General features: G+C 26.5%; 1 protein-coding gene across 4 annotated transcripts in view; it reads right to left on the bottom strand.

Annotated features, from left to right (window-relative positions):
• Window positions 1-495: 495 nt before the first annotated feature.
• Window positions 496-27,527, bottom strand: part of LOC107446644 (proton channel OtopLc) — a 120,950-nt gene continuing 93,918 nt past the window's right edge. For 2 of the 4 annotated variants that reach the window (XM_087155514.1, XM_087155515.1), the window contains exons 2-6: window positions 14,117-14,231; window positions 8,100-8,358; window positions 6,740-6,900; window positions 4,564-4,744; window positions 497-3,765 (exon numbers count right to left, since the gene is read on the bottom strand). In XM_087155514.1, the coding sequence (XP_087011640.1) occupies window positions 2,843-3,765; window positions 4,564-4,744; window positions 6,740-6,900; window positions 8,100-8,358; window positions 14,117-14,231 (1,639 nt within the window). In that variant the 3' untranslated portion in view covers window positions 497-2,842. Of the gene's footprint in view, window positions 3,766-4,563; window positions 4,745-6,739; window positions 6,901-8,099; window positions 8,359-14,116; window positions 14,232-23,540; window positions 23,786-27,527 lie in introns of those variants that run through there. The other 2 variants (XM_087155517.1, XM_087155516.1) reach the window with 2 other exon arrangements.

The raw sequence follows: 27,527 nt of genomic DNA, 5'->3' as shown, positions 1-27,527 counted from the left end.
CATGAGATAAATAAATAGTTAAAGATCTTTACTATAACTATTCATTATTTTACTTTCGAATTATTTTCTGGAAATTCAAGAGAGCCCCCAAATCAGTACTCCCCAAGAACCTCTACCAATTGGTCTTTGCTCAAAAATGCAGGAAATGTGTTTCAAAAAACTATTTAACTTAACAATTCTTAAATTCCATTCTGAAGGTGTTTGAATGTCCCTAACATTGTTTTATTACTTAATGAAATCAGTATCGAATCCCACGCATCTCTCAAATCAGTCATGTAATTAAAAAGGTGATAATGGCGAAATAAAAACATCTACTCGCGAAAGGGTTAAAAACAGTACTTATACAAAAAAGTAAAAAAAAAATTCGATTATTTCTACAATAAAGTTTTAATTGAATACAAAATAAGTTTCTTCTCAAATTATCTGGCTAATTTTGGTTATTCAAAGTTTCTTTTTTCTTTCTGCAAATTGGTTTCTTTCTCTCCCTCTCTATCTCTTTCTTATTATTTTTTCATTTTTTTTTTAAAGTTATTCAAATTGTTTTAAAAATTTTCATAATCAAAATCATATTATATACAAATACAAATCATAGTTAACCAGCAGCATGAGTTACTTCACTGAAAAATTGCTAGCGGTATTAAATTTTCCTTTTTCATTATATAACTAAAATTATTTTCCAAGAACATTCCATTAAAAGAAAACTTCCCTGTAGCATTTTTATTATATTTTCATCATTATTATTTCATGGTCAAATTAAAAATTCCATAGTTTTAAGAAATGACGCCAAAAGAGCAGTTATGACTGGGACTGAACCATTTTTCAGATTGTTCAAGCCCATAGCTCGTCAGATGCAGGGTGGTTAAAACTAAATTGACAATCTTAGAGTTTGATAGAACCTTGTCAACAAAATAATTTTGAATAAGACTACATTTTGTGTTATGTACTGTGACACGAAATAAAAAGTGTATCACCTTAATAACTTTTGCTCTAATGATCAAATTGTCATGGATTAAGATGCAATAGTAATGATTTGGGGGGCTTAACTATAATACACTAATTAATACAAAGAAGCGTACTTTTTCAGAATGAACATACCCTTTTTTCGATAGATTTGGATTCTTTATCCTCAAAATATGGGAAGTAGCTTCTTTCAAGAAAATATGGTTCCAAAGTTTAGACAAGACATTTTGGGCCCCTTAATGTTAATTTCACTTTTTGCTTTATATTTCTGGAACTATTTAAGAGAATCAAAAAAAAGTTTCCACATAACTATGGAGCTCGTTTTTGTAAAGATAATTCTAAGTGAAAAAAATAACTTACTATACATTTTAGTAACAGTCAGAAATTTTTGAATTACAAGGTATTCAAATTTTTACATTATTTCCAGCTGTGTAATTTTAAAGGACAGAATTCAAATTTCAGAGAGAATTAGTCAATTATTTTTTGAGATATGAAAATTTTAAAATTATGACATAAAAAATGAACTTGACATTAGGAGGCATGAAATGTCGACCAGCCTTAATTATTGGGACCATATTTTTTAAATTGAGCATGCACCCATATTTTAAGGATCAAGAATTTAAATCCGGGAAAATAGGTTTGTTTATTCAGTGAAAGAATGTTTTTGTACAAATTAAAAAGCATATTTGAGTTTTTTTCCTCGTTTACGATTGGATCATAATATTTGAAAATCCAATCATTAGTTTAAAAGTTATTAAGGTTTCTGATTTTTATTTTGCGCATATACTTTTCATGACCAAAATTTAAGTTTGAAAAATTATTACTATCACATATTGCTAACTGAATGCTTATAAAAATAATGGAAAGAAAAAAGATAGTTACACTAAAAGTATAGCAAAAGTTTTCATCCACTTTCAAACCTGTGTAATTTATCTACAAACCTTATTTGCAAAACACACGTTGAAAGTGTACGACAACGATACCATTGCACAAAAGTATGAATAGCAATAGATGAGACATCGATGTGAGCTTTCGAGCATTACATATGATCTGTGAGGTAACCCTTCATAGCCCAAGATCTAGATCCGGTGATTTGACTGGCTAGGAATCTGAGAGGACATATGATTTACGCCCAGTCAAATCATCCTATCTGATAACATTTGACTTTTGTCATTAAAGCAACCTCATGGATTGAGTACAACTTAATTATTTTTCCTTTGTCTTTGCTATTACTCTGTATAAAGTGAAATTTCAAACTTTATTTTAGGCTGTCAACTTCAGCTGCATGATTTATACAACACAGATTTGAAGTTTTATTTGGATCCTTTCAATACAACTTCCACCCTCTAAATGCAACCATTTTTTGTTTTAAACAGCCTATAAATTAACCACCACTTCTCAAAAAATTAATGCATCAGTTCAGCACACCTTATAAATAGCAACTTAAGCTACAACACATTCGATATCAGCTCCAAGTATCAGAATGAACAGAACTCTATGTCACATATATAATTCTTAAATTCTAGAAAACAGCAATCTAAATCTACAATATTTTTCTAACTACACTAACACACATTCTTGCACATTTGTGTATATTTTGGCACTATATCAAAAACAACTAATCGTGTAAAGGAGCTTTTGCCACCATCAATAATCAGCTGCATACACTTCACACCACAGCATAACAGAAAACACAATGCACAACATATATTGGTAGTTGAATAAGATATATGTAAGTATATATTTTGTATCAAAGTCAATGTCTTCATTTTGATTCATTTGACAAAATGGATGCTTTGAATCTTGTTTGCGAAATTCATTTAAATTTAGAAGAATCGCATCTTTTTGTAAGTTGCTTTTACAGTAAGATGGTATCACATATTTAATTGCAAATATTCTTATACGAATTTTTCCATACTTCTGCAAATGTTATAAAGGAATGGAATCGAAAAAAGATACTTAATGGTAAAGTGGTTCTAACTATTACAGTCCACGCCATGAAACCATAAAACCCTAGCTGCACTGGACTAGCTTGTACTTTTTGCATTTCAAATGTATAGATAATCCAAAATGTGAGATTGACCATGAGTAAAAATGTGATGACTTGCCGACCCGGTTTTGTATTATCATGTTCAGGAAGATATGTAGATCTGCATGTTATATCTGCTACAAACAACGATTGTAAAGTGACTTGAATAATCGTTAGACAACTGGTGATCATGACAAGTAAATTAGGAGTGTAGTGAAGTGGTGAAAGAGTCCCAGCGATAATACCAAACATAGCGTAAGTATACAAACCAAAGGCACTAACACGAAGTAGAAGATCTCGAAGATGGTCTTTACGATCGTAGTGAAAACGCAAAGCTCTTACTCGAAAAAAACCAACTATGATAGCAAAAATAGAAATGAGCATAATTATGGAATGAGATAAGTCTGAAAGATAAACTGCTAAAAGATTGAGGTTTTCATGATGAATAAAGACAAAAAAGACAATCAGGCAAATAGTGGCTATAACCAATAAGAAAAGTCCCAAAAATAATCCTCGACTTGAACCTGCACAATTAACTCTGTGAAAGGATTGTGAACTTGAAGTTCTTGATAAGGCATCTTCAGCACTTTGTTCAATACGAAACATTGGATTGTGCCCAATATTCTTCCACATAACATACAGCACAGCAGCAGCTATTAGACTGTATTCCACAATGAAGGGATACAGAAATGGTGAAGCATCAGACACTATTGATCCCATGATATTTTGCTTTTGGCAGGGATTACTTAAGTTTAAGGTAGTGTTGTTGTGCTCTTCTGCAAAATAAGAAAAATATATATATGTTCCGTCTTACGAATTCAAAATATGTAAATTAGCTTTTTTATTCTCAGTAAAGTAAATACTACAAAGCAAAAAATTTCTCTTATTTTGTGGGTTGCTGATTAGTGATTACAAAATAAGAAATGCTAAAATTAAAGTTCGATATCGAGAACACTGTTTAACAATATTATATAAATGTAAAAGTGTATATAGGAGTGAATTGTAATTCCTTTACAGGCAAAGTATTCTTTCAATGTATACAAGTCATTAGCTAAGCATTTTTATTTTTTAGATTCTAAGTAATATATATATATATATATATATATATATATATATATATATATATATATACAAAACGCCGGTTTCAGTTCATTTTGCAGCTTTAGGCATTTAAAAAAAATTCACAATGCACTGAAATTTTGTGGTGATCATTTTAGACAAAATGTTTAAAAAAAATTATAATGTTAAAGAATAAAATATATTCTAATTAACGAAACTTTCTTAACCTCATTCCATTTTCCTTATATCTTAAAAATTTTCCCTGTTATTTGTATTATATATTTTTCAATTGTTTAATCAAATATCGCTTAGAACTTAAATTTTTGAGACTGACTGCTTATGCTATTATTAAAATAGGCGTTCCAGTTACATAAATAATACAATTGAAATCGTATGTGTTTTTTAAAACTGTGTTATGTTACTTTTGTGTTACTTTTTTAGTTGTCACCATAGACGATGTACACTGCGGAATGCATACCACTTTAGGTAAAAGGATTTTAATTAATTTTATGTACCTGTTACACGAAAGGGTAGTATTAATTCCTCTAAGCTGGAACCGAGTCCACTTTCTCTTTGATTTTCTGCTATCGCTTCCAGTGCCTCTTTTCCAACAGTTCTAATCCAAACACAGAGATTTGTCGCTATTATGTGCATGAGCCCGAATCGAGCAACTACTTTGAACTTTTGAATATTGAGCTAAATTAAGAAAATAATAACAAATTAAATACATAATATATATTGCAAAGAAAAATTTTCACTGAGTATTCGAAAAATGACCAACAATTTGACAAATCAATTAAAGAAAAACGAGAGAAAATAGAAATGTATCGGTTGCTGCATCCTGATCAGGATACAAGTGACTTATTCTTCAAGTGACTTATTCTAGCATTACAATCATCATTTACATAGTTTTAAGATTTACGTAGTTTTGAGTTACAAAAAGTTACAGTAATTTTTTTTTAAATAAATAAAGGGAAAAAAACATTATTTGCCGCAACATATTTTATTATGGGAACAAAATTAACTGACACTCGTTCAAATATTTCTGCTTAAATAGCCTAAAATGCAGCAAAAAACATATTTCAGTTCATTTTTCTACGTAACAGCACTATCTTTTAACAAAATTTTGAACTTATTTTGAAACTTGGTGGAAAAAAATATATATAGTTTTCTGAACAGAAAACCGCAAAGTGTACATTTCAATTTTTTTTTTAAATTTTAAAATTTTCTTTCATTTTTCGGTACACGCTATAAATCATCAATATACTGATAATAATTTTCCAGTTACAATCATCATTATTTCTATTTAGAATATCCTTTTTTCTAAACTAAATACAAAACTTATGGCTATGAATTTGAACTAATCGGTTAAGAGTATTTTTAAAAATTTTTTATGCGTGTATATAAATTAATTTTCTGTAAATATTTTCCACCTTCCTCAACACAATAAGTAATCAAAAGTTTTCAAAAAATTTCATTAATACTTTAGTCTGTTCACTTAGACCAGTTAATTGCATTCGAACATGACGTGTAACTTAGTTTTCCATCTCTGAGTCAGTCATGAGTTTCTCAGATGGGAAAGAAAAATATAGCACTGTGATTTGTGTGCTACATCTTGCTTTCTTTATCTCTCTCTAGCATTGCCATTAGAGTTAAAGTATGAAAGTTTGCACACAATTCAACGAAATAATTTTAAATATAGTGAATAATAATTCTCGATAAACTAACCATTGGTAGTGAAGACTAAATTTTCATTATTACTTTTTTGTTTTGCTTTGGTTTTGAGAACAAATACAATAATGTCATTAATGCCATTGAGCTATTAAAATGTAGGTGATCGCTTTGAGAAAGCGAAACAAAATAGCTATGCTCTATTCTTGATGAGGGTAGCAGTTTGCTTTTTCAAGTTCTTGTAATGCTCTTGTGCTAAATCCTAGAACTACAGGAAACGTACTGTATTCTTTCCCTCCGATCCTTTTTGTGGGCAATATCTCCTCATTTTTATATATCAAAACTTTCTGTTCGCACTTCTTAGATTTTTTTTTTTAAATAATTTCCGTTTCAAATATAAATCTAATTTGAACAAAAGAAATGAATAGTTGGTGATGCTACACAAAAACTAAATATAAATTTAATTTTCCTTATACAAATGAAATAAAGCGGGCAAGAATATGCCTCATTCATTTTTCTGAAATGAAATTTTTCTGAATGTTTTAAAGATTAAAATTAAATTTTTTCCCTAATATTTTACTTTATATATCGAAATTTCCATCCAGAAGCGTGAGTTTCTCTTTGAAAGAATGTGCTAGTTGGGCTTGAAAATGAAACCAAAGCATGCTTGCAAATGTAGAGATAAAAATTACATGTAAAATTGAAAACATCCTTAGAAAATTTTAGGTTTTAAAATAACTTACAATTATCTCACGAGAAACGCATTTAAAATTTAAAGAAAAACATACATTGTTTGAAGGTTTAAATGAAATTTAGTCGCCTAGAAAGGATTCTTAAAGCATTCCAACAACTACAAACTGTAATGTGTGCTACAAACTGTTAATTCTAACAATTGCTGTCAACTACAAAATGTTATTATTTTAAATATTAAAAGAGCAGAATTTTTTCGAATTTGAAAAATTTTTAGGCTTTTTACAATCTTGTAAAAATAAAAATAAAAAATCACCAGACTGTACTTACCCGGGCATTGACAAATATGAAATACATTTGAGCAAAGGTGAAAATCATTTGCAAAATGGGATTAAGACCTAAAAAAACATTATAACACAGGGATGAAGGTGGCACCTCAAAGAAAGATCCAAACTCTAAGCCATTATAAACCATTGTTCCTAGACCAAAAGCTGAAAAAGGATATTAAAAATTTTAAAAGGAGCTATTTTTGAAATTTAAAAAAAAAAAAAAAGAAAAAAAAAAAAAAAAATTTTTTCAGTTGAAGGGAATTTAAATAAAAAATTAGTTGTAGCATATGAGAAAAACTAAGGGAGACATTAGGTACAGTCAATAAATAACGAGGTCATAAATACATTTTCTGAAATTAAACAGGAAGAATTTATGCAGCCACGAATAAATGGAAACATGTTCAGTTTTACTTTTTACTGAGTGTTTCAAGTTTTTCACCTTAAAGTTCATTAATACATGAATAAAATGTGAAGTAACTTTTATCATTTTTGTTTAAATTACTAGCAAATTGAATTTTTTTAATACGGAAGTATGGTTACACTTTATACAGTTTTTCTTTGAATGGACTAAAATTTTATTTATTTATAGATTATTACATTTAGTTTAAGTTTCAACATTTTCTTGGCTTTTTGTTTATGCTTTGTACCATTCCAAAATGACGGCATGGTTCCAGCAGTTTTATTTATGAAAACGTCTATCTACCATGATTCTAACGAATGCATACATTTATACAACTAAAATAATTAAGGTTACATATTCATTGGAATTTTAATTTTAGCACCTAAGTTTATTGATTTAACCCACCTTTTCAATTAATACATGCTATAATTTTTCTACAATTTTCCGCTTTTCAAATTATTCAAAGAATAGTCATTTTATATAGAATTCGGTATTCTTATAATATTTGCTATAATCATCACCCATTGCTCCTATTCTTAAAAATAAGCTTCCATGACTTTTATCATTGTCTGAATAATAATTTTATTTATATAGAATTTTTCCTAATTATAATATTTGCTATAATCATCAACTATTGCTCCTATTCTTAAAAATAAGCTTCCATGACTTTTATCATTGTTTGAATATTTATTTTATTTTTATAGAATTCGACCTAATTATAATATTTGCTATAATCATCACCTATTGCTCCTATTCTTAAAAATAAGCTTCCATGACTTTTATCATTGTCTGAACAACAATTTTATTTATATAGAATTTGGTCTAATCATAATATTTGCTATAATCATCACCTATTGCTCCTATTCTTAAAAATAAGCTTCCATGACTTTTATCATTGTCTGAACAACAATTTTATTTATATAGAATTTGGTCTAATCATAATATTTGCTATAATCATCACCTATTGCTCCTATTCTTAAAAATAAGCTTCCATGACTTTTATCATTGTCTGAAATTCGATATTTTTTCAATCTTGGTGGGACGGGACCATCAGGACCGTTGTCAACTCCTTTTTCTCCCAATCGTCGTAAGCTCTCCAAAATGGTGATTTTTTTCGCAACAGCACTCAAGCCACTCCCCGCAGTCGAATCCCGTAAAAGGTAAATGTAGATGTATAGCAAGAACAAAAGTGACATCGTATAGAGATATAAATAAAAACCCTGCAAAATAAACAGAACAATATCTTCATCTATCATTATGTATAATATTCACAAGAATTTAGAACGATTTAGCAAGGAAAAGAAAAAAGGTACAAATATTTTCGTGAATATTGGAATTTTTTTTATTATCTCGTTAATTTTATAAATACACTTTAAAACATTGAAATGCAATTACAGAAGTTCCACTTTTTAGGTATAAAATAATATGTATAGAACATTAAATTGATTTACTAAATACAGAGCTTCTAAAGTTGTTCTTTCAGAAACTGAACTCAATTTTTTTTACGGATTAGCAATTCTTGAGCAATATTTCTTATTTTTAGCTTACATTTCGTCATGGAATCACATAACTTTTGACGCAGTGAGAACTCTCTTACATTTGACGAAGCTAATCCCTCACTCGTGCGTCATTTTAGAGCACTCTAAGAATTTATCACCATTTTCCGTTTAAACTGTATGATGAGATGGTGTAGGAGAGATAGGTCTGTCTGTAGTTTCCTGATTGTCAAGTAGATTTCTCCGATTCAATTTCTTGCGATTAATTACGTACTTATTTTCTCGCATTCACAAACAAGTGAAAATACTAATTTTATCAGTTTGACGAAATGTTCGCTCTGAAAATCCCCCCCCCCCTAAAAAAAACAGTTTCGTCAAAAACGAAGAAATTTTCACAAATTAGAAGAATAGATTTTTTTACAGTGAAAAAAATATATAAAAACATTCTGATATATTTCATTCTGATTTTCTCAAATCCCTAAATCTCCTTTACATTTAATGTTTTCTCACCAAGTTATTAAGTAACAAATTTTCGTCTTGCATTGTTTTTTTTAAAAAGTAATTGACTAAATTATTTGATAATTGACTGCAAACAGACCATTCTTTCTACTTTTAAAAAGCTGTTGCTGACTTTCATAGGTATTATAAATTGCTCTATATTTGCATTAAACTGCATTATAATTGTATACGAACTGCATTTTTTCTATTATTCTATTTTAATAGTAATGGTAAACAATGTAAGTCAAATGGTAAAAACTAATTTATACCAAAAGTGGAGTAGATCACCCACCACAATAGATAATTCTTATTGCAATAAAAAATTAAAAGCAGTTCTAGGCGTAGTGAAACTCTCAGAGCGTTACTTTACACTATTCTTGGTGTAAAGTAGGCACTAACATTTTCGATGTTCAGTAAGATTAAAATTTATAATAACAAAAAATACGATAAGCATAAGAGTCAGTAAAGTTATTTTTACAATTAAATTAAAGTAAGAATAATTAATTTCGGACTATACACAGTAATTTCAAAAATAAAATTTTTATAAGTCAATAATACATAAGGCGCAGAGAGAATATTTAGATGAACTCGAGCTTTGCTTAACCGAACAGAAAGAATAGAAATTAAATATTGCAAAATTATTTCTTAAAAAAAATTGACATTTACTTAAGATCATTTTGTAGCAACGAAATCTTGTTTTGGCCGATGTATAGCGGCGTGCACCATGTCGTGCTCGATTGTAAAAAATCTAACGTTGCCATATGACAATATATAAATGTACACCAAAGGAATTGTTGCGAATGCGAAATATGGTGTGAATGTGCGAGCTTAAGGTAAGTATTCTCTACTATTGATATTTAGATTTAACTACACCACTTAAATGTGTATATGAACACTAGATTTAGAGTTTATTCAAATTAAAGTGTTCGATCACACAATTTTTGGTATGGTTTAACACAAAATTTGGAGAGATATTTCACCACAGTTTTTGAAGTGAGTGTATTACGCGTTTATGACTTTTTTCAAAAATAAGTAATTCACTAACTTCTGCATATATATATATATATATATATATATATATATATATATATATATATATATATATATATATATATATATATATATATATATATATATATATATATATATATATATATATATATATATATATATATATATATATATATATATATATATATATATATATATATATATATATATATATATATATATATATATATATATATATATATATATATAATGCTTTCCAACTGTTGGTTGCTAACTGTTGTATGTATTTCTGAGAATGTTTGCTTATGCAAGAATTTTGTTTTTCAAAATTATATTTTGTGCAAATTTAAATGTCTGCAAATATTATATTACTTCTAAGTTCAGTGTTTCTTGAATAATATTTTAAGTTAAATATTATAAAAATATTTTTAACATGTATAATTAAAAATATAATATATGTTGAATATATATTTTTAATATTTTTAGGTTTGGAAAACATTAAGTTAGTTCATAATTTACAGAGACGTTCGAGAGTTTTTTTGTTTAAAAGCTTAAAGTAAGAAGCGCATAAGTTAAATTTTCATTTTTTTCTCTGATTCGATTACTCAACTTAACTGCAGTAATTAAACACACAAATGCATGTATTATGAAGTGATGTTTTGTTTAAAAACAGTAAAATACAATTTTAACCAAATTTAGTGACTTACTACAGTTATATTTAATAAAAAAAATTAATTTTTGAAAATTTTAAAATAATTTTAACCAATAGTAAAGTTTTAGAAATTCTGTACTGTTGAAAGAAATTATTCTTGACAGAAAAAATGCAAATGTTGTTAATGTTTAGCTGAATTTTACATTGAAATGCACCGTTTCTAACAGCTTAAGACAAAAATCACAAAAACACAAAATGTTTGAAATAATATTGCGTTTTTTTTATCGATTGCTATTTTTTTTTTCGTAATGATAGTTGTTTTTAAATAATACATAGCGATTCTGAACCATCGAACTAAAAGCATCATTTATCACCTATTTTCGAAACCCCTTATTATAGATAGAGCATTTGAATAAATATAATGAAAAAAGAAGCGTGGTAAATATTGAAACTCGTGAAACTATTGTCTGAGAATGAATGAACTTATGAATACGATTAATGAACTGAAATATCAAAACATAAAAATGCATGCTAAGACATAATTGTATGCTCGGCAACGTGTTCCAAATGGAAATACGTTCGTAAAATATTCTCTTTTTGTTTGAAATGAATGTAGTAAAAGAGAAATTATATACCTACATGTGTTTTAGTTTTGCTATGAATTTAAAAAAATCGAACAGCAGATGAATCTGGTTCATGAAGGTTTTTGTTTCTAAAGCTATAAGAAAACTTCACAGTAGCACGATATGGCGTTTTGCTGGAATACGTGTGTTTCCACATAAAATTTATTTTTCAAAAGAAATTTTTTTTATAAATAAAGCAATGTCTTATTGTCTTTCAAAACTCCTCTTTTTTCAGTTTGAGTTTACTTTCAATAAGTTGAAGCTCTGAGATCAATTCAGTGAACTAAATTTCATTTTGATTAATATTACTGAAATTAACAACATTATCCAATTAGGTTATTTCTAGGCCTCATTTTTTTGGAAAGTTAAAAAAAAATGCTTATTGTATAGCAATAAAATGTATTACTACTTAATACAAGTCATAGTACACAATTAAAAAAGGTTTTCATTGCAATTGAAGTATATTGTTTAATAAGTTAAAGGAGGATTAATCAACCTCGTAATATGGTAAAAAGTTTTAAGTTTGCAAAAATGTTACTACTGTTCAACACACTTTGAAATTTCTAATTATGTCCTTTAAGATGAGGTGTTAGTTTTAAAATCATTAAAAAATTTAAAAACAATATTAAACATATCCTGGCTTATGTAACATTGAATTTTCATTTAGCGTGGTACTCCCTTTATTTGTACTTTCGGACACTAAAGCACTATTAAAAATATTGGACCTTGTTGAATCAGAATACTGAGTACATTTTCTGATAGTCTTAATATAGAGCCGAAGTGAACCATACTATCGTAGAAGTTGATGCCTTTTTAACTTGAATACATCAATTAAAACCATTATGTGATTACATCAATTTGACGGAAATATATTTTAATTTAACACTTCGATAGTTCGGTAGTAAATTTAATAAAATTATGGTTCAAAATACCGATACAATGGTTTGGTATTGAACAGATTCTTCTCAAAGTGCGCATTTTTTTCATTTCGAACAACAAAATGCTAAGATTTCTGGTGCAAGAAAGTCTTGTGTTGACATGAAACTAGATTTCTGCTTACAACTAGGACTGCGTAAAACATGTACAACATAATGACAAATAATTATAATTCCTTGTTATAATAAAAAGGGTTTATTTCAGATCATGAATACTTGTAATCATAAATCCTAATTATTTGTGATCATAGATAGTATTTATTTATAGCCATGAATCATGATTTTTTGCAATCATAGATCATAATTGCTTTTAAACATATGTCATAAATCAGCAGCAATCATAAATTATAATTATTTCAAATCATGGATACTTGGCACCATAGGTCATAATAACTTGTAACCATAATTCATAATTATTTGAAATCATGAATACTTGCGATTGTAGATCATAATTACTAACGATCATAATTCATAATTGTTTGAAATCATGGATACTCAAAAACGTAAATCATAATTATGCTTAAAATCATAAGTTTACGATTGTTAGAAGTTATCAGTACTTACAATCGTAAGCAGTAATTATTTATAGTCATTGATTATAATAACATTTAATCAAAAGTAATATTTATTTCAAATCATGATTATTGCTATCATAGATCAAAATTACTTGCAATTATAGATAATAATTATATAGAATCATGAACATTTGTAATTTCACGTTATAAATGCTCTTAATTACGATTACAACTGTTATCAATGATTACTTGCAATAACTATTAAAATAATAAATTATGATTAGTGTTTTAATAATGATTAAAATTGAAATCGTATGTAAAGATTAGTTGTAATACAGATTAAAAACATAATCGTAAATTATAGTTAATTGTAATAATGATTAAAACAGCGATCGTAAATTATGATTAATTACAAACATTACTGGGAGTAACTGAGTTCTTATAATAAATTACATCAGCTTTAGTACTGGTAAGCGTAGTGTATTTTGTGAAAGATGGACTAAAATAAATATATTAAAAAAAACTTAACTGATGGCAAAAAATTTCTTTACAGTTCTGTAATATCTATGACTGGGATCATAACACAAGCACTACTTTCGCCATCTAACAATCAACCTTTGTACTACCACGATAGTAAGTGCTTTTGGTTATTAATGTTCTGATGAAATTTTTCTATTTTTTTCTTATTTTTTTGAATAAGAAAATAATAATAAGCATAAATTTAATGCAAGGAATTATTATGTTTGTACTAAATAAAATAATTATTAAATAAAAAATTAAAAAAAAAAATTATTCTTGATCAAGCATACTATTTTGTGACAAAAAATTTTTGAGCGAAATATGACGCTAAATCTTTCCAGTATATAAAATGATGTAATACTTAAATTTAATTTATTTTTAAAGAGCATTCAATTTCAAAAGACCTTTAGAAGAGAAAATTTTAATAATCCTTTAATTATGTTATAAAGTAACCTTGTTTAAGATTTATAAATAAACTCATTTTGTTTTTATTCACATCTTTTTTCTATAATTCAAAAGAAAAAATTGGCCTAGTGCAGGGCCAAATTTATGTAATTTAATTGTTCTTAGCATTTGGAAATTGTTGCCATTATACTTACACTTATTCATATTACTTTAATACTATTGTAAAAATTGAAATGATTAAGTAAAACGTATTTCTAATAAAGTATAGATATACACAATTTGGGCGAAAATGAAACTATTCATAAAACATATTAAAAAACTTACCTCAAAATAAAGCAATGGAACCTGTGGTGTGACTATTTCAGAAATGAAGAATGCGACACATATTACAACTACTAGCTGAGCATACATAGAACTAAGAATGATAAATTGTTGGGTCCTGAAATAAAGAATATTTTTAATTACATTACAGATCATGTAAACAGTTTTAAAATTAAAATCTTGGTTAGACTGTTCTAGGTTTTAAAATTTTTTTAAATAAGCAATTTCGCATATAAACATGTTTTCATTCAACCCACAATTGTTAAAATTTTTTGGCACGTTTAAAAAGCAATATATTCACTGAGAAAAAAGTACGAGCAAAGCTACCAATATATGGTAAAATTTTCCGTGTTTCTGGATCTATGGGAACACCAAAAGCCTCTGTAATTTTTATCGAAGAGCTTTCGTAATGATTTTGATAAATCTAATAAGAATATATTGTTTTTATACAATGAATATGATACACAAAACTACCAGAAAATGATAAAAATTTATCGTGTTTCTGGATCCATGGGAGCACCAAAAGCCTCTGTAATTTTTAACGAAGCGCTTTCGTAATAATTTTGGTAAATTTTATACGAATATATTGTTTTTATACAATGAATATGATACACGAAACTACCAGAAAATGATAAAATTTATCGTGTTTCTGGATCTATGGGAGCACCAAAAGCTTCTGTTATTTTTATCGAAGCGTTTTCGCAATGATTTTGGTAAATTTAATACGAATATATTGTTTTTATACAATGAATATGATACACAAAACTACCAGAAAATGATAAAATTTATCGTGTTTCTGGATCTATGGGAGCACCAAAAGCTTCTGTTATTTTTATCGAAGCGTTTTCGCAATGATTTTTGGTAAATTTAACAAGAAAATATGGTTTTATTATATGTGATAAATTATTTAAATGAGGCAAAATTTGATAATTTTTATCATTATACATTACAGAATGGCATAAAAACCATACTTTTCAGATTTGTATTTTTTACATAATGTGTGGTAATAAGAGCTACAATTTTTATAAACAGAATTTCCGGTTAACCATTACCATATGAAGGGAAACTGTTACCATATGAATTATTTAAATACTGTATATTTTAGTTTTATTAACAAGAATTATGCTTTTATTTTATCAGAAATGTCATTAACATAGAATACAGTAATTTTATCAGAATTTTTAATTCGTGTACAAGTGAGGATAAAAGGTTTAAATATATTTCGTGGTCCAGGTAATTGATCGTTATACTAAATTAAGTAGTGCGAAAAATGAAACGGCATATGTGTTTACGACAAAAGATTTTGAATCATTTATCTATTCTTTATCCTACAAGGTTAATAAGTTAAGAGTTTGATGAACCATAATATTGTGTAAATTTTCTTAAACCATAATATGATGTTAATTTGAACCATATTACCGTGCAAATTAATCCTTCTTAAATTCAATTACAAAACATTATGATTCCACTAAATGAAATGCGATTACTTTAACACTTTTGTAAGAATGCAGCAAATTTGTTTTGCATTCAGGTTCGAGACACAGTAATCATGACATAATGTGTTTTTGCTTCCTATTTCAATTTGTATTTGTTTATTTTTTTCATTTTTGTTAATATTATTTCTTTTTTCAGGTTATACCCTACATTGTTAGATAGTTGAGTTGAACATTGTATCATTGAAATTTACTGCAATCTGATTGTGTTGCTTATTTAAACCACATTAACGAATTTTTTAAACTTGATTTTATGATGATGTGGTTTAATATGGAAACATGATTCAATTTAACATCTTATTAAGTTTGCTGCAACTGTAAGTCATTTACCACTTTTTCGCCTCAACAATCAGCTTAGAAAAGCATTATGTTTATCTGCTCATCATGCACTTAAGTAAAATTCGGTTCAAAGTTGAACCTTAATATCTGTAGTTTCAGCCATTATATTACATAAATTTGGTTCAGCAGTCAAACATGGTTAAACTGAAAATATTTTCCTTAAGGATGAATCATGGTACAATGTAATCAAGTTTAAGATGTAGAGACTACACGGAAAAAATTCTATTAAAATTACTGCACTGTATGGCAATGATATTTCTGGTAAAATAAAAAAATTGGTTAATAAAACCAAAATATACCATATTTAAGCTATTTATTTGGCAATTTTCTAGTTTGTATTTAAACGGAATAAAGAAATTCTGGTTTTAAAAATTATAGTTCGTATTACCACACATTTACAAAAATAAAATACAAAACTGAAAAGTAAATTTAACCTAATAAATGATTTTCATGCCGTGCTCTGAGTAATCATGATAAAAATACCACATTTATAAAATTTTATCACACAGTATAAAACCATTTTATCGTTGATTTTACCAAAATCATTGGCGAATCTTTTCGGTAAAAATTACAAAGTTTTTTGAAATTTCCATAGAGTCAGAAACATTGTAAATTTTATAATATTTTTGTCGTTTCGACCATTTTTTTTCAATGTTCATTTTATAGTAACATATGCGCAATAGGCGGGAACAGCATATTCTCCTAGAAAAAGCTTAGATGACATGCGAATGAGAGAGCACTTTTGTAAAATATTTGAGGGAGCACGTTGCGCCAATAATCTGAGAGTTAATGTTTCGTCAAATAATAACACGAAATAGAGATCAAGAATGGTGAATCGTCAGAGTGTGCTAACTAGATCGAGCGGTGCAGTTATTTTTGATTCCAAATTATCTACATAATTGAAGGTATATTTGATTTGAGGATAAAATCATTTATATTTTTCGGTGAGAGAAACTTTCATTTTAAGAAATAAATGATATTATTTTTTTAAACAAAGTTTAAATGTTCTTGAGCATTTGTTTCAGCATTGAAGTTATTTTTTATTCAACTTAACAAAGGACGTAGTTCAAAATATTAGATATACAGAAATAAAACATTTAAAAATTTGCCATATTTTAAGCTGGTCTCTATTTGTTTACCTCTTTAAATGGCGTTAAATTATTTTACATATTAGAGCAAGTAAACAAACCAATTTCATTAAAAAAAATTCTCCTAACTTATTAAAAATAATAGAACCCATTCTTATTAAGAGTTACATAAATAAATATAAAAATAAAATAAAATCATTGCTCCTCCAATATTTTCAAATAGTAACTCAGAAAGTATTTTGCAGAATTTATTATAGAGTATTTTTTTCAAAACACGCTTGTTCTCTTTCTCAACTTGACTTCGTCTTCATGTATTATTCAAAGCGTCACACCAAATGCAAATTTATGAAGAAAGACAATAAATGCATGTAAATGCAACAGCACTTCTCCAATTGTTGCTAACAGTACGTTTTGTGATAAGATGCACTAGACTGTGTCCTGTGTGTAAAAATTGAGAAACTTGGGCGGATGTTATAGAGTGACAACCAAGATTCAGTGCTACTTTTTTTTTTATTGCGAACGAGGCGATCGCATTTTCTTTTCCATTGACGTCATCAAAGCTACAGAGCATATAAACAAGTAATAGAATGAAGAATTATTGAAAAAGAGTTGAAGCTGAAGTGTCTAACAACAAATAGTTGTTTGTATTAAAAATGGAGGGTATAAAGGTAACCAAAGTAATAGAAGTATTTTATCTATAGTTTGGAAAATCTTGGCGACTTTTAAAAAACTAATAATAATTATAAATTTGCTCTTAACATTACAGACGCATTAGAAAACATTTTTTTTAAAGAAAATATACTGTGAAACTTATACGAATGATAAAGAAAAACGCTTTTTGTAAGGAGCTTAAATAAGCTTGAAAAGCTTTTTGTTGAAACAGGCTGTGAAAAAATTTAATCAGCGTTTCTTAATAACGGCGTTTCTTAATAATTAAATCAATTTGATTCTAAGTTTACCACCATGTATGTTATTAATCTAGTTTCCTTAGGACGTATGAATTTTTAGCTCATTTTTTTAGTTTTTGATTCATAAAAAATGAACCATTAATGAATTTAGCATAAACAATAATTAAATAAGCTCTTGCGAGCTTTAAATAAGGTTTCCTCAAAACAGTGCTTTTCCTAGCCTCACATACAATTTCATTTTTAATCTATTTTATTTAAAATTTACCAGCAAGTCACAATGCAGTTTCCCTTGGAAGTAGGAATTTATTTTTTTATAGTTTTTTGTTTAATAAAAGGAGTAACTTGCACTATAATAGAATTTAACTTAGAATAGTGAAATAAGCGGTTTTAAACTTTAAATGGCGTTTTCTCTTAGTCGCAGATACCACCATGTATGTCTAAGTTTACCACCATGTATGTTACTAATCATGAATTTTTAGCTCATTTTTATAGTTTTTGATTCATGAAAAATGAACTATTAATGAATTTAGCATAAGCAATATTTAAATAAGCTCTTGCGAGCTTTAAATGAGGTTTCCTCAAAACAGTGCTTTTCCTAGCCTCACATACGATTCCATTTTTAATCTATTTTATTTAAAATTTACCAGCAGGTCACAATGCAGTTTCCCTTGGAAGTAGGAATTTATTTTTTTATAGTTTTTTGATTAATAAAAGGAGTAACTTGCACTATAATAGAATTTTACTCAGAATAGTTAAATAAGCTGTTTTAAACTTTAAATGGCGTTTCCTCTTAGTCGCAGATACCACCATGTATGTCTAAGTTTACCGTCATGTATGTTATTAATCTAGTTTCCCTTGGACGTATGAATTTTTAGCTCATTTCTATAGTTTTTGATTCATAAAAAAATGAACTATTAATGAATTTAGCATAAACAATAGTTGAATAAGCTCTTGCGAGCTTTAAATGAGGTTTCCTCAAAACAGTGCTTTTCCTAGCCTCACATATGATTCCAATTTTAATCTATTTTATTTAAAATTTATCAGAAAGTCACAATACAGTTTCCCTTGGAAGTAGGAACTTATTTTTTTATAGTTCTTTGATTAATAAAAGGAGTAACTTGCACTATAATAGAATTTAACTTAGAATAGTTAAATAAGCTGTTTTAAACTTTAAATGGCGTTTCCTCTTAGTCGCAGATGCAATAAATTCTTCAGTTTTTAATCAATTTTATTCAAAATCTAACAGAATGTAGATTTCTAGTGTTGTTTCCGCTTCACTTAGGATATTTTAGGTAAGTGAAACAGTTTTGATTAATAAAATAAGTTCATACTATTAATGAATTTTCTTTTGCGTGCATGCTTATTATTAATATAATTAAAAAAATATAAACGCAATAAAAAAATCTTCCTTTCAATGGAATACATATTAATAATATACATACTGTCAAATTTAAATCAAATTGATTGGAAATTAAAGAATTCATCGTATCTACGAATATAAAAATTGTATTTTAAAAAATATGTCATTTAAACTTTCGATAATTTGTTTTAAATTTTGTTTTGTGCTGTACTTATAAATGCTCAAAAGTGACTCTTAAATACTGAGGAAACAGAAAAAAAAACAGAAGCAAAAATATAACAACATTTCTGAACGTAAGAAGAACAGAAGACATAAAGTATGTTTTACAAAACAGCAATATACATTTTAAATGCTGATTTTTTTTTTACACTATTGAATTAACAAATGGAACTACACAAAACTATGACAAATGCTATGGAACTAATGAGTTATGGATAAACAAACTAAGGAAACAAAAATGACATTTCATAATTAAAACACTAACAATTCTATTTTTTCATTTAGAAGTGAATGAAAAATGTATAATTTAATTTTAAGAAATTTTACATTAAAGAAAAATTTCTTTCAGATTATAAAGACTTTGAAAAAAAGTTGTTCTACCATACAGACGTCAGTATCCAGTCTAAATAAAATAAGATAAATTTTTTGTTAATTTGTTAAAAAAGATTTAAATTAATTGCTTGTCAAAATTTGAATTTGAAAAGCGAATAATGCAGAAAATAAATAATTGAAATTTATAATTAACAAAGATATACACTGTTGAAAAGCTTAGTTCGAATGGAACATATTATGGTTCAAATTTCCAGCAACCTTAATATAGTGTTAAACTGAACTACATTATCATAGTTCGTAAGCGTGATTACACGACACTGTTGTTCACCTTGAACGAAACTTCAATTCAGTTTAGCACTTTAAGGTCGAAATAAATTCTCATCAAGTTATGGTTCAAAGTACCGATATTTTGATTCAACGTTTAATCAACTTTTCTGAGAATGTGCGAGTAATAAATAATTTCGATGGAAAGACGTACCATCTTACTTCATCCTGACGCAACCTAACACTGATTGTTTTTATTACTTGGTTGACAGGATGTCGAATATCAATAGAAAGACGTAAAGGCATCTCTGACCAAGCGATAAATTACTTTAAAATATCGTTTAATTACTTTAAAATATCATTTCTACCCTAAAATTCGAAACGAATTTTATGTGGGTGACTTCTTTTTCGCGCAACTTAGCACTGAATGTTTTTATTGTTTGATCAGAGAATCAGCCAGCTAATTCTTTTTTCAGTTGACATTTTTTATGGTTTAAATAACTTTCACCTTAAATTATTAATCACTTTTAAAGCGGTCTGATATTGCAATATTATCCATGCATGGTCAGTTTGTTGGGTGCTTTTAATTTTGATGAAAACTATCATAAACATATCAGTAAAAATACTAAAAATTATTTGTTCAAAATATTTTTGGAATCAAAGTACAAAATAAAAGATTTTTCTCACTAGAATTAAAGAAATTACAATTTTCTGCTGTGAATACAGTTTAAGAAATCGTAATTTGTTTATTAAGGAATGTTTTTTTTTCTTAATTTCAACTGTTCTTTCATTTTTTAGAAATAATTAGCTATAAACAATTTTTTATAAATATGTATTATTCAGATAAAAAATAGTTAGTTATAAAATCGCATGCAAGCTGAATTAACTATAACTTTTAATTTTAACACGGTATTATGACCATTCCACTTTTTTTCATTTATTTATTTATGAATAAAGAACTGAACTTCGGATAGTTAAATCAGGAAATTAAACCTTGAAAAATTTGAAGCATGTTGAACCCATATAATCGTTCTGAATTGCTACAACCTTTAGTATAGGGGAAATTTGAACCACATTACCGTACTTCTTAAACTAAATTTCCCCGATCCCATGGTTCAATATAACACTTTTATTCTGATTGGAGCAAGTTTACGCCCTTTTTATGACTCAAGAGAATAATAATATGGTTCAATGTTAAACCGAATGATTTGAGAGTGTTTAAAATATTAAAAGAAGAAAATAAATTGTTGTTATAAAATAGTTTTTACTACGAAAAGTGCATGTGCTATAATTTGTTTAAAAAATCCCAACAGCTTATGGAAATAAATGAAGTAATAAATAATCGCAAGTCTTTTCCCCCAGAATCATTTTAAGTCTTGGAAAATATTTATTGAAAATTAAAATAATTGATATTAAATTACATAGGAAGCTTTCAAGGTTCTTAGGAAATATACCATAAAATTGCACCATACATTCTATAATTTCCAAATGAACGGAAGCAAAATGCTAAATTTTTTTTGAAAATTTCATTTTAATACTATCTCAATCAAAATAAAAGACAAATGAATTCAAATAAATCACTGCTGAACCTGATAACATTGATTTCCAACGGCAAAGTCACTTGTTTTTAAATAAAAGTATTAACAAATTAAATATATGTTTATTTAATACTAGTCAATATTATTCCCTTTGAATACAGAAGCTCAATTCATTAAAATAGATACCAACTAATTCTAAACAAATTTTAAAATCCGTGACATTGCTTTCAGGACAACTAAAGCATCCCCTTTGAAATTTACAGTACTACTATACTATATCTAGATGTATTTTAAAACTTCAAGTAACAAAATAATTCCTAATAATAATTCCTATTTAGAAAAGGATTATGTACCATGTTTCATATTTTCTTTTATATAACAAGTAAATAAAAAAAATATAAAACTCTGTTGGTATCGCTTTCAAGTCAACCAAGACACACCTTTTCAAATTAACAGTATCGAAAACTAACAGTGAAAATTTAATCTATATAAATCCCACTGGAGCAAAATTTAAATAAAATAATATAGATATCAATTATCACAAAATAAAAATAAAAATCTGATTGCATATCTTTGGAATCAATCAAGCTACTCCTTTAGAAATGAACATAATCATAATGCTAGATCAAGATGTATTTTTAAAAATTCAATCTATATTATTCTAATTAGAACAAAAATTAAATTAATTCAAATAGACATCAATTACATTAAATCAAATATAAAATTCGGACGGTATTGCTTTCTAAATGACAATGATTTCAAATCACCCAAGCCAATTATCTTAAAATTAACTATTTTAACTTTTTTTAAAAAAAATTCAAGTCGATGTTATTCCCATCATAACAAAGATAAAATGAAATTAAGCAAATATAAATTAAACTATAACGAATACAAAACGCTGATGATATTGAATTCAATTTAAGTCATTGAGGTTATTAATTTTAAAATTAAATGTATCCATAATGTCTTAATTCAGACAAACACAAGTTATTTCAAGATGAAAATGGGACTTATAAATAATTAACTTGCAGATCTAAAGATTTTTCTGTATGTCTTTTACTTTCTTTAATATATTAAATTTATTTAAATTTTTTATCTGTGATTGTATATTAATACAATCATAGAATATTACACCTTTAAAACAATATTATTAAGAAAATTTATCTAAAGACATTAAGGCAATAATTGCAAAATCCATATTTAACGGAGCAAAAATAACTTTGAATATTGTTAGAAATTTCAAATTAACAATCATTCCCATCAAAGTAAAAATTAAACTATCTTAGTTAAATAACAATTTTACCAAAATAAAACAAGCACTTATGAAAGTGATTTAAAAATAACACAAAGATTTTGAAATCAACAGCTCTGAAATACCGGTGCATACTTGAATTGAAATCAATGCTAGTTCTTTCAAACATCTAATCATGAAGCAATATTCTTTTTAAAAAAATTAGCTACTTCAAAATAAATTAAAAAGTGGTTCTGACTAGTGATTTTTTTTTACGTCAGAATCATCCGATAATTTTTTTATTAATTATTTTTTTTATGTTTTCTGCCCTTCTTAATTTAAAAAATTTTGCAAAATCATGTTTAATGTTGTATTTAATTATTAAATAATTAAATTAGTCATTTTACAATTACAGGTCATTTTACATTTTACATTACAGAATAATATACAATTTAAAAAATATAAATAAAATCTTAAGGTAAATAAAATTTTCATCAATTCAAAAAGAAGACAGGCATACCCTTGATTAATCATGAATATATTTCAAGAGGCAAATTGTTTATAAAAATTAAATAATTAGAAATCAAACCTATAATTATTTCAAAATAAAGGATAAAGAAAAAGAAATTGAATTGGAAAATTGAATTTTCTTACCTGAGAATCGTCTTACACACTTTTAGAAATTTTTTTAAGTCTTCCGCTTTTTCAAATTTAGGAAATTTCGTTGATTTTCGATTCATTCGTTCCATTCTGATATTTTCTTATTACACTGATAAGCCAATCATATTAAATTAACGAAGTCAAAATAATCGATTCAGAAGTTAAAATTCAGTTCTACGCAAACTTAATGTTTTTTCTCCCCAAATTCTAGATACACGTTTCGAATGTTCAAGTAAACCATCGGGTTGAAAATCATCTACTCTTATTTCTATTGTTTCTATCAATAGCTTCTACTTTAGTGTATTTAGCAAAAAACTTAAAACGCAACAATGAATTTTATTTATTCGTTTTCTTTTCCCCGAAGGCAAAAAGCATTATTTTATCTTTTACGGGTAAGTGAAAACAATAACAATAGTGTCTTCTTTTTTTATAAAATTTCGGAAGGAACGACTTTGGGTTTAACCCTTTCTTTCATTCTTCCAATTGAAATACTTTAGTTGACATAATGTCAAATATATATTTTTTACTACATGAGTCCGTTTTTATAACTTTATTTACTTCAAGTATATCGATCTGCATGGCTGGAGAATTTCGTTATTTAGTAACTAATCACTGCTTGTTTCTACCCGATGGCTTCTCATTTAATTCATTTATATAATAACTTTTTCTTCTGAGAAAAATTAAGCTACTAAATTGTTTAAAAAGATTCTTCCACATATTCACTGAAGAATGATAAACATAAGAAATGTTAATGGCTAAGTAATAAGTTAAGTAATTGAAAGTCATAATTAAGTTTAAATTGGCAATCTTGAATTAAATGAACATTTTTAAATTCGAAATTATTTTGTGATTAACTGAAATTTCAGATAATGACAAATTTAAACTTTAGAAATAAATTTTTAATGCTTGAAATTCAACATTTTCTGAATAGAATAAAATATTGTAGAAATTTTCCAAGTTCAAACGAACCTTCTGCAAAGTAGATAAAAAATTAAAATAAACCTTTTAATAGAATTAAAATCACCGTAACATGTTTTGGATATTAAAATAAACCTTTTGCAACTCAAACTGAATTTCTCAAAAAAATATTAAAAATATTCGTAACTTACAAATACTTACTTAAATCTTACAGAGTTTAAATTGATTAACTCAAATTTTTTTTCCAGTTTCAAGTTCAGTCTAATTAAAAAAAGTAAATTGGTTTCCAAAGATCTAGCTTTTTGAGAAAAAACATGTTGCTAATAACTTATGTAGTTAAAATATAATTTATTTTACAAGTTTGACATTTTTACATTCGTAATAATGTTATTATAATTCAATTAAACAGTTGAGATATTAAATCTATTGATTTATTATTCAAAATGTAATTTAGTTCAAAAGGAAAATATATTAAGGGTTCTGGATTTGCAATCCTAATTAGACTTGAACGAACAGCATCTAATTGAACTTTTTGAAAATCAGTTTTACCCTTTTGGAATATCTATTTCATTCATTAAGAACAACGTTTAACATTTTTTTATATCAATTCTATCTTTTTTTTAAAGCAAGTTAAACTTTTCATTAAGCTTTAAGCAGGCTTAAGAACCAAATTAGACTTTAAAAATCACTATAAACCTTCAAAAAATTGGTCCTACAAATTAAACTCTTTTAAAAAAATGCATTACATTTATTTACCACAGAAATTAGGTTACCAGAATAAACGGAGGACAGAGATTATTGCACATCGTGAAAGAGAATTTCAATTTAACAACATAAATAAGTACATAAATTAAAATCAATCAATATATAATAGAATTTAAACTTCAAATAAGTTTAATTTAGGAGTTTTTATTTAATATTAAACAAAATGGCATACAATGTAGTTGAAATATGTAAACTAGTATATAAATGTGTAGAAATTTATGTGTATAATTTCGTTTAAATGTGATATGAAATTCTAAGGTCTGAACAACTTAGCTAATCAATTTTCTTATAAATTCGAGTAGCTAAATAAATTATTAATAATTAACTATGTATTAGTTCAAAACAAGTTCAAAAAAGAAATATATTATTTATAATAGTTCTGGATATAAGAATTTAGTTATTAATAATTGCTTGAAAAGAATTTATCTTTCTTATTTTTATTTTTATATTAATTTTTTTAAAGGAAAATGAGAAGGAAAATAGAGTGCACTAGTTAATTTCTATTCAGCAAGTTTAGAAACCCGTTATTCAAGTCAAAACATATTGATATTGAAATAGTAAATTATTTTTATTGACCGAATTATTTTATTAGCTACCGAAGTCAGCCGAATGTCTGTCAGACAACAAAGTCAAGCAAAGAGCCAGACATTGAAATTTGAAATTTACAAATTTAACAATTTCGAATCTTTTTATCTTCATGTACATGGCTGTAAATCTATTACTGTCTTGAAAACAAGTTAAAACACACTTGTGAACCTATATTACAGAAACAGCTTTAAACAAAACCCATTTCTGTTTCACTTTTTATACAAAAATAACGGATATATTAACTGTTTCATGAATAAATGGGAATGCTGCATCTACGAATAAATAGTTGTTTTCAAATTCCTGAGTTTATTATTCACTATTGTATGTTATGATCATGATGAATTGAAACCCTGAATTAATAAACAATCAAATATCGCCAAATGATTAAAGATATTTGTGAGCATAATTTACTGTTTACAAAATAAAAACATTTTTAGTACTCTTCAGTACAAAAAGTAGACGTTTGAGTTTTAAAAAAAATAAGAAAGAAAATCAATTAATGAATACGGGAAGAAATTTCAGTCTAAAAATCATCTTTTTTGTATACTTAACTCGCCAAAAAAGAGCAAGAAGACGGTTTGAATATTAAACAAATAAAAAAATTTAAGAGCAAATTAGACGTTCCCAAAATTTGGATTTTCTGAATTTTTTTTATCAAAGTAAGAAAAATTTACAACAAGATTAATTATTTATAAGATGGCGCAAAACTTACTATTTTTCCTGAAATGTAGCCTATTAATAACTAGCCAATCATTTTTATTAAAATAAAGAAAATAGCAATAACTAAAAATATAAAAACATAATAATAATAACTTCAATGACTAGGAAAATAAAAATAACTTCAAAATATAAATGAATGTTACTAGCAACAATCCATTGAAAGACAATTCGAAAAGAAAATAATGACTTAATGTTCATACAACTTAATGAAAAGCAATAAAAAATTTTAATTTTATAAATAATTAGTCTAAAAAAATGTTAAACATTTGCACGATTTTAAACTTTATTTTCCTTTAGGCCTGAAATTTCAAAATTTTGATTTCTTACAGATTTGTACGTTCAAAGATTTGAACCACAGCATGTGATTATTTGTTTATAGTAGTTATTTTGATAAACTTAAATTATGATTCAATATAATGATATTATTGAAATACTAGTGAACGAAATTTGTTTATGAAAATTTAAATCAAATTAAGTATGTTTTCTTTTTAAATTGAAGCATCCCCTCTATGCAGTTTGAGGTCGAAATTAGGTTTTTAGTACAACGTATTTTACATGTTCTTGTTTTTTAAGAATAGAACAGTGCAGTTCTTTAGGAAAAAGAGTTGAACCATCAATAATTAACCATGGAGCAATTCAATTTAGCTCAAATCTTTATGTTTCGTAATAAATGATAAAAAGTTAAAAATTTTAAGATAAAAATTGAGGAACAGCAAGTCTCAGAAAAAATATATCCTATAATGACCAAAAAAATCTTTTCATGAACATGCTAATAATAAGCTATCTATTGGTAATTTAATATTTTAAATTTTAAAAAATTATTCATAGTATTTCCAAAAAATCTCCCAAAAACTATTATAACATAAATATTTGGATCGAACAAAAAATTTAAAGCATCTTAAGTCTTTGAACGATAATGAGTAAAAATTATTATCTTTCATCATTACGAAGTATGATAAATCAATTTAAGTTTAATTCTCTGATTTTATA

Source organism: Parasteatoda tepidariorum, chromosome 11 (assembly GCF_982258835.1).
Source record: "Parasteatoda tepidariorum strain Cologne lab strain chromosome 11, Ptep-v5.0, whole genome shotgun sequence".
NCBI classification, from domain to species: domain Eukaryota; kingdom Metazoa; phylum Arthropoda; class Arachnida; order Araneae; family Theridiidae; genus Parasteatoda; species Parasteatoda tepidariorum.
This window is presented reverse-complemented; position numbering and strand designations above follow the sequence as displayed.